Source organism: Saccostrea cucullata, unplaced genomic scaffold (assembly GCF_032062105.1).
Source record: "Saccostrea cucullata isolate Sc308-1 unplaced genomic scaffold, CSIRO_AGI_Scuc_v1 ctg384, whole genome shotgun sequence".
Classification (NCBI taxonomy): domain Eukaryota; kingdom Metazoa; phylum Mollusca; class Bivalvia; order Ostreida; family Ostreidae; genus Saccostrea; species Saccostrea cuccullata.
Window position 1 is genome coordinate 193257 of NW_026928932.1, and position 9293 is coordinate 202549.

Here is a 9293-nt window from a genome sequence, read left to right on the forward strand (position 1 = left end):
TCTGCTCCTATTTTGTATTGTTTTATGGACTTTGAGATTGAACGTGTTGGATACTGTTCGTTATCTCCATATCCTTCTCCATATGATTCGTATGAACGTCCTTTCTCTTCTGTTTAAAAGTTATGACCAAGGTTAAAGTTTTTGGGACAGACTGACATACAAATTAAATTTAATGTCTCCACGCTTTCGCGAAAGTGGGGAACAGTATACTATAGGATAGGGGTAACGGTTATTTAACCAATACGAATCATCTTACGATTGAGTTAACAAATTTTCAAGATGGCAGCTTCCATGATGTAAACGTCTGATATACGTATCTTAGCAAATTGTTGATTATCTTGGGTTTTTTGAGGTATTGTTTGCTTCTGATAATATATGCTTAGTTTAACACGTCTGTTTGCATTAACTGAAGTAATTTAATTGTTTTTGCAGGGTTGCGAATAACATTTTAAACTAAATAAATTGGGCATGGGCCACGGGCACTGGATGTTAATGTAAATATACGTGCATGTCTTTTTCTATACATGCACATACTATATTTACATTAACTTCCAGTGCCCGTGGCATGGGCCCCCCCAAGTTGGCCCAACTTTACATTATTACTTGCATACATTGTTATTTTGAGGATAATCTCAAATTCTTCTCTGTCCACAGTCTTTCATTCTAATTTTTGCGGGAATGTTGTTTCTACTTGTATTATTCATTTTAAATTTAATGTTTCCATCGTAAAATTACAGTATTAGCGTATTTTGCCGATTTTAAAGTTCATAACATAAAATATTTTTATCCAAGATACCAACAAATAATCAGAGAAACGTTTTCAACATTTTTATTTTAGTTGGAAAAGAAAATGAGTATAGAGCTGATAGTACAGTCTTAACATGATATAGTGGAACCCTGCTACAAAAAATGTACCTTTAATACCTAGGGGTGCAATGATATGCCTACCCCACAATTCAATATGTATAAAGGTATTCAGTTCATGATAGGATACGTATCACAATACATGGTTTGACATATAGGGTTAAAAAGTCAGGTGTTTGTCATCATATACTTTAAACTTAAAAGTTTTATCAAATGCTCATTACACTAACACTAGGAAAGTGATAACATCTTCGACCCATTTAAATATGAGACTGGAAACAAGTTTGACTGCCATTTCTGCAGTTTCATTGACCTCATGTTTCATTCCGAAGCAATTTAGAAATTGTAAACAAGGAACCAAAACGGACAATTCAGATAATTACGAGCCAAACTGTGATATCAGTTTCACGTATCGTGAATTGAACCATGAAAAAATAAACCATGGTATACCGTCAAACGGTTTATTGTTGCAATCTTATTAATACCTGAGAGGAAAATGTAATAAATTTTGAAAGAATTTTCATACTTTTCAACTTTCAATAAAGTATTTCATTTACACGTTTTGGGCTTGAAATTGTTTGCTATTACATGTACAGTGTATTGGATTCTTGTTTTTATTTCTGTCAGATCTAATTGAGTGAGGACTGATTGAGATTCACGATGTCGTTGGCTGATGAGTTACTGGCCGACTTTGAGGATGACGATGTTGAACACAATGCAGGGGATGATGAGATGGACGTTATTGCGGAGGTTGATGAAGTTGTTCCTGAGGTCGATTACCGGAGTAAAGAATCCGTAAAACACATCGCTAAGCTCCGAGATGGACCTGACCTAGCACGCATTATGACAGAAATAAAGAAATACGCAGGTCAACCACGCAGAGAGAAAGGTCAGTCTCCATTCTGTGTGAATCATTGAATCCATATAGGCAGTGGTCAAGATCTCATTTCATATTCAGAAAAAGTTATTTTCATTGTGGATTATTATGGTAACATTGGTTGCTTATATTTTTTTGTTTTTAAAAAGGAAGGCATTAACACATTTTAAATATGTCAGTGCAGTTATTATTTATTTGACATAATGATGACTTTGTTGTCTGTTGTTTGTTTGTGGATCAGTTGCTGGACCTGTAGAGGCAGACCCGGAGTATCAGCTGATCGTGGAGGCCAACAACATCACAGTGGAGATTGACAATGAGATCAGTGAGTAGACAGAGTTATCTCCCCTAGAAGAATTTAGACTCCTCTTTGTGTTAAATCTACATGACATATTTGTCTCCCTTAGATTTTGTTTTAAGTTTTAAGTTTCCCTAAAGAATCTTTTCGTATTCAACATATGTTCCATTTAACCTGAAGTCTACTTTTATCAGCTGAAATCAGAGTTGCATATATTTTACAGTTCCTGTATGGTGGTTAGTCATACATGATACATACTGCAATCAATGATTTCTTTTGTAGACGTGATTCACAAGTTTACAAGAGACCATTACTCCAAGAGATTTCCTGAGCTCGAGTCTCTGGTCCCCACACCCCTAGAATACATCAGAACTGTACAGGTAAACAAATAATATGTATCTGAAATTAAAGCAATGAATATTATACATTAGAACTGTAGAGGTGAACAAATTATATCTCAAGTTAAGGCAACAAATATTATATTAGGGGTAGTCCTAATGTTACTTTAAGGGCTGTCGTAATAATTCACTAAATATTTATCACTGTCTAATTTTTTGTGGTTTGCTACTTTGCTATCTCTGTTTGTATTTTTTTTACAGGAACTTGGAAACAATATCCTTGAGAACTCCAAAAGTAATGAAGTGTTGCAAGAGATTTTGACTCCAGCTACAATAATGGTTGTCAGTGTGACAGCATCAACTACACAGGGGTAAAATTTTTATACATGATCAGCTCTAACAACCAGGGGGTAGCTCATTTACAAAGTTATTAATAGCTTTTACCACACAGGGCTAAGCTCAGATTAGAGTGTCAACTTTTGCCACAGCCTTTAGCTCATAGTAAAGTTACAGCTTAATACAAAGGAATTAGTTTATATGTACATGTACAGCTTTTTGTATCCCCACAATGGTAAGGCCATTTGTACGAACTCTGCCATTATTCACATTTATATGAAAGACTTTTAAAATAAAAGTTGTCTTTAAACTGTAGGGTATAATTTTATGAAAATCACTTTACTTCTATTGTAATAAAGACATCTTTCTTCCAGATTTAGGTGTATTATTAAAGCAGCTGTTTATAGTTGATTGTCTTTTAATATTTCAGCTCAGAACTGTCCCCTGAAGAATTGGCTGTCGTTAATGAAGCCTGCAAAATGGTAAAACCACAAACATGTTTTGATAAAATATTTTGAATCAAAATAAAATATCTCTGTCAATTTCAAGGATAAGAGAAGTTATATACATCACAAGTGTGTTAGTAATGTTAAAGTTCTACTCAGAAACTATTGTATTATAAAGAATTGCATTCTACGTCCCACATTGGGATTTGAATTGTAATTATAATGCTTTTGTAATTTCCCTATTCCTAAGTATTATCTCTTATTTTTGTAGGCAGTGGACCTCACAGAGTGTAAAGCCAAGATCTTTGAATATGTCGAGTCTCGAATGTCCTTCATAGCTCCCAATCTGTCAATCATTGTAGGGGCCTCCATAGCAGCCAAACTCATGGGTAAGTCTGGAATATTGACCATTCTTTAATTGTTGTAGTCTTCGAAGAATCTGTCCAATGGCTATATGGGTAAATATGAATATATTGAATATGTACCCAGTGTCAAGAAGCACAACTTCTTAATAAGCAGGGAGTAAAAGCCAACTGCCTTGCCCAAAACATTCTGCATGTTCGTGACTCATAAACTCAAGATGTTTTGTGATATTGAAAGAATGCCTGACAACTAAATGTTCATTTGTAGATTATGGTGGTTGTTTATGTATTGAACTTTTCTTTCTGCAGGAATTGCTGGTGGCCTGACCAATTTGTCCAAGATGCCAGCGTGTAATATACAGATTCTAGGAGCTCAGAAGCGAACCTTATCTGGATTCTCCACCGCTGCCGTTCTCCCTCACACTGGACACGTTTATTACAGTGAAATAGTACAGAAAACTCCCCCGGTAATCTCAACTTAACTGACCATTTGAGGTTTCTTATTCTAATTATGTACATCAAGAACAGTTCGTTTCTCATCAAGTTTCATGAAAATAAGTTTACAACGTGTTGCAATCATTCAAAGTAGGATGCTTGTCAAATCTTGTATTTCAAAGATCCTTAATTTTGCACAAAATCAGGAAAACTACGTTAGATGGAACATGAATACAAAGTATATATTATTGACCTTGAACTTTTGTCAAGTTCAAGGCTATATATTTTTTGGGTCAAATTTCATCACAGAAGAGCTGTTAACGTTTGGTAACTTTCGCACTCTTTTAAGACCTGTATGTCTTCTGAAATTAAATCAACTACTCATTCTGTTTAAATAGAAGAAAGTCTTATTAGTCATATTTCATAATCCTTTTTGTGAGAAAATGTTGCTTATCATATGTATACAAGTTAAGAAATATAAGGCTTTGTTAATGTCTGAATTTTCCTTCTCCCTGGTCAGGACTTGAGGAAGAAGGCCGCACGCCTGGTGGCTGCTAAGTGTACTCTAGCCGCCCGCGTGGACAGTTTCCACGAGAGCGTCGATGGAGCTATTGGAGACAGCCTGAGGGCAGAGATAGAACAGAAACTGGACAAACTGCAGGAACCACCCCCCGTCAAAACTGTGAAGCCTCTCCCAGCTCCCATAGAACAGTCCCGCAAAAGACGTGGAGGTCGAAGGTCAGGGTTATAATAACTATAGATGTATAAATAAATTTAGTGAGTTAATTGGCTGTTCATGATGTCTTTGTGCTACATGCAAATCCACAGAAATTGTACCCATAAAATAACTTCAAATGCAAATTCTCAGAATGTTGATGCAACAGTAGGTGTACCTTTCAGGATGAAAATGGATTTTGAAAAAAAAATATTGAGACAGTTTTTTTCTAACAGTTTTTGTGACATTCTTCTTCCAGAGCCAGGAAAATGAAGGAGAGGTTAGGATTAACAGAGGTCAGAAAGGCAGCCAACAGAATGAACTTTGGAGAGGTAATACAGATATCAGCCAGCTCTCCTTTAGTCTTCATTCACACTTGCTAAAATTGAAATTACAAATCAATGTTGGGGTTAGGATTATAAGGCTATATAAATTTAATTCTCTGGTTCTCAGACCAATTTTCTCTGAAACAGATGCGAGAGGGAGGCATTTTATTTATCATTTTATTGGCAATAAAGAAGATGAGGGAGGTATTTTTTTAATATTAAGGCTATCTAAATTTAATTCTCTGGTTCTTAGGCCAATTTTCTCCAAAACAGATGCGAGAGGAAGGCATTTTATTTATTATTTTATAAGGCAATAAATTAGATGAGGGGATATTTTTTGAATTTTCGATTTTCTTTAAAATAAGATAATTTTCTTTAATCTCAGATATACTTTCCATGTCTGATCAAAAGGTTTGCTAAATCCATTGCTTATCAGCGTGTGAACATCGTAGGCAATGTCTTCGAATGTATTTTCAAACGAAGTAGCCAAAATCTTTTTTAAAATGGCTACCGAAATTGATATTTGAATACTAAATTACGTAAAAATGAGGACGGAACTTTTTTCGGAATTGGTGTCCGCAATACCAACTTTTTATTTTATCAAAAATACAATAAAATTAGCACTGCGGCTACCTCAAAACGCATGCCTGCGGGCATGAGAACCAGCGTTTCAATTTTAGGTAGCCTAAACAAGAGATTTGTTTTAAATGCTGTTCAATATCGAGGAGAAATTTCCAGTGATGTGATGTATAAATTTTTGAACTGTCTGATGAGTTTATGACAATTTCAGATTGAAGAAGATGCCTATCAGGATGACCTAGGATTTTCTCTGGGAGCTCTGGGAAAATCCCAATCTGGCAAGATCCGGGGTCCAGTGGTTGACTCCAAAACCAAGGCTCGAATCTCTAAAACACTACAGGTAAGTGTTTATTGTCAGCATGTATATATGTGTACTGGAAACTTGGCCACATTTTTCCCACCACAAAGAAACCCCAGGAGACCAAACCCCCAAAACATGAATTTCTCTCTGTAACATATGCAGTACCTATGGGTAGTCCTAAAACGTTTCCATCAGTATTCATTTAGAATATTTGGTGAAAACAATTTTAAAAAAATTGTCAAGGGTTCAGAGATGGAGGATTATAATAAAATTTTATTAATGCATGTATGATGTATTGAGTAGAGAAGAATCAAAAAAGCTAGTATTAAAGAAGCTCTCTCAATGAAATGAATGTTGTTCCTTTAGTCAATTAACCAAATTAACATATTTTACAGAGTTTTAATTCCATAAAGAAATAATTCAGTTTAGTACTTCTTAATATTTATTGATAAAAACTTCATCTTTATTGTTTCATCAACTGTCTGATAGATGTACAGAAAATATGGCTTCAGTCTATAACTTTACTCCAGTGGTCTTGATTCTCAATCAGTTGTCTTTAATTATTGTTTGTTTAACGTAACACAACAGGGTTTAACTTATAGGCGTATTTATTTTCAACCTCGCTAAGCTTGAAATAATTGAGTTTCCCTTAATTATGCATTAATAGTCAATGAATTGTAGACTTTATTTTATTAAAGGCTAAAGTTCAGAAGCAGAACAATGTATGGGGAGGCAGTACGACTGTAAAACGACAGATTGCTGGAACAGCATCCAGTGTGGCCTTCACCCCATTACAGGTATGTGTATAATAAAATCTCAGGTGGGCCTTCACCCCTTTACAGGTATGTGTATAATACATGATAAAGGCTCAGGTGGGACCCTCACCCCATTAAAGGTATGTGTATAATACATGATAAAGTCTCAGGTGGGGCCTTCACCCAATTACAGGTATGTGTATAATGCATGATAAAGGGTTAGTTGGGGCCCTCACCCCATTACAGGTACATGTATAATGATAAATTCTTAGGTGGGGCCTTCACCCCATTACAGGTATGTGTATAATACATAATAAAGTCTCAGTTGAGGCCTACACCCCCATTACAGGTAGTGTATAATACATGATAAAGGCACAGTTGGGGCCCTCACCCCATTACAGGTACGTTGATAATTCATGATAAAGTCTCAGGTGGGGCCTTCACCCCATTAAGGAGGCCTGTTCCGCATATTGAGAGTTCGCGAGCGCTCGCCAAAATTCCTTATATCTCCAATAGTAATTTTGGCGAGTGCTTGCGAACGCTCTCTCTGCTGAACAGGCCTCGGGTATCTGTATAATACACGATAAAGTCTCAGGTGGGGCCTACACCCCATTACAGGTGGTGTATAATACATGATAAAGGCTCAGTTGGGGCCCTCACCCCATTACAGGTATGTGTATAATACATGATAAAGGCTCAGTTGGGGCCCTCACCCCATTACAGGTACGTTTATAATACATGATAAAGGCTCAGGTGGGGCCTTCACCCAATTACAGATGTGTATAATGCATGATAAAGGCTCAGTGGGGGCCTTCACCCCATTACAGGTATATGTGTGTACTGAAAATCACATATTTTCATGCGTCAAATTTCGGTGGTTTGAGTAAAAACTTTTGGTTCATGGAGATTTGTTCTTGTGGATAAATTGAATAAAGAATTGTTGAGTAATTATGTATGTAACGTTAATTTACATTTCACGGTGGACCTAAATTGTTGGGAAAACAACAAAAATTATATCCTGAAGAAATCCACAGTACTTGATAACATGAATCTCCTTGTTTCTGTGAACAATATAATTAGTTCATGTTAATCTTCTCAGTACATAACTTGTAGATATTTTTTCTCTTGTACAGGGTCTGGAGATTGTAAATCCACAAGCTGCAGAGAGAAAAGTTCAGGCAGCCAACGCTAAATACTTCTCCAGCACAGCAGGCTTCCACAAACTCAAAAAGGAGGAAACGTGAAGCAAATAAATGACTTTTATATATGTAACTGTTGTACACATGTAAGGGTGTTTGTATGTATGTGTTAGAGCAATTTTACTTGTTTTGGGTTGATTTGAAACAAATAATCTCTAATTACATGGGATTGACACAGATGATTGTGACATTATATAGACAATGTGTGTCTAGATCATGATTTACTGACACACATCACAAGACAGTGAAATATACATCATTGCTTCCCAAAAATACCTATTTTTCATCACATACAGTGTACATGTTTTGTATTCTGAATCATAAATGCTGTTATAAGTGTAAAAACTAAAAAAAGACCAGTAAGAGGTCTTTAAGAATGTCAAACATTTCTATAAAGTTGAACATCTGAAATGTTATTACCTGGATTAAAACATTTCTATAATATGGAATGACCGTTATGTTCTCTCCTAGGTTATAAATGATCTTCATTGAGTTATTCTTCAGCTAGGATATCAGTAAACTCAACAGAAACTGTAACAAGGTAACAGTAAGGTGACTAATGTACAGGGAAGATGCATAATCTGACAACTTTGTACTTCATTTCTCTGTCAGTTCTCACCTTTATTCCCTTTTCACTATTTTTCATGTTCTGTACACTGAGTAATGTGATACCCTATCTATTCTATAATAAAACGGAATCTTTCAAGATGTTGAAACTAATGATAAATGTAAGTTTTTTTTGAAAATTTGAGTGAGGATTCAGCAAGTAAAGAAAATGATTAGGCTGACTTCATTTCTGATAAATGTGGATGAAATTGTGAATTTTTCTCTTTATACCGAATATTATTAATGATTCTAACGATGATCAAAAAGGTGTTTTGCAATAAGAAATGCTACCTCATGTAAGTTGATGTCAGGCATGTAGAGACCGGGGGGCCAGGGCAGCCCCCCTTTTTTTCCAGACGTAACTTTTATTATTGAAAATGTTCACTGAAAGGCTGATTGCCCCCCCCCCCCCCACTTTTTAGTACAGTGTGTTGACGAATATAAGGGTAATGCAGTGTTGTATGCAAAAATAATAGGTACTGAAAGATTTGAAAAAAGTTCAAATCCCCCCACCTACGAAATAGGATTTTTGGGTTTTGCATATGTTTTTTTTTGTCAACTTTTTTTCAGGTACATGTAAGTAAAAAAAAATCCTCTGGCTGCCCCCCCCCCCCCCCCTCACTTTCAAACAATACTGGATGTAGAACAGAACTCTCCAGTTTCAGCTAGATGTGTAATCATGGCTGTTCAAACACCCTGTAGCCTACCAACTGCCTGAAGAATCCAGTTTCATTCAATCCTGACATTGCTTACGGGGAAAAAATTCTGAAATAGGGAGTGGTTGAAACATTTTCTAATATAAACATCTGTTTGAAAGAAGAAACTGTTTTAATATCTATTTAAATCTGTCACTTCG

At 35.7% G+C, this 9293-nt stretch overlaps 1 protein-coding gene across 1 annotated transcript; it reads left to right on the plus strand.

Moving 5' to 3' along the window:
- The first annotated feature begins 272 nt into the window (after window positions 1-272).
- LOC134279294 (U4/U6 small nuclear ribonucleoprotein Prp31-like) lies at window positions 273-8280 on the plus strand. Its single transcript, XM_062761650.1, has 13 exons — window positions 273-352; window positions 1492-1753; window positions 1983-2066; window positions 2322-2419; window positions 2639-2748; window positions 3144-3195; window positions 3431-3548; window positions 3831-3988; window positions 4477-4694; window positions 4931-5003; window positions 5788-5916; window positions 6576-6674; window positions 7766-8280. Exons 2-13 carry the CDS (start codon window positions 1525-1527, stop codon window positions 7874-7876), a joined length of 1479 nt encoding a protein of 492 aa, XP_062617634.1. The 5' UTR covers window positions 273-352; window positions 1492-1524; the 3' UTR covers window positions 7877-8280.
- The last annotated feature ends 1013 nt before the right edge of the window (window positions 8281-9293 follow it).

Excerpts from the sequence above, each read along its gene's own strand:
- LOC134279294 (XM_062761650.1), top strand. The coding sequence starts at position 1,525 with ATGTCGTTGGCTGATGAGTTACTGGCCGACTTTGAGGATGACGATGTT. Across the intron at positions 1,754-1,982 it reads TCAACCACGCAGAGAGAAAG|TTGCTGGACCTGTAGAGGCA; the intron begins GTCAGTCTCCAT and ends TTTGTGGATCAG. Across the intron at positions 3,549-3,830 it reads CATAGCAGCCAAACTCATGG|GAATTGCTGGTGGCCTGACC; the intron begins GTAAGTCTGGAA and ends TTCTTTCTGCAG.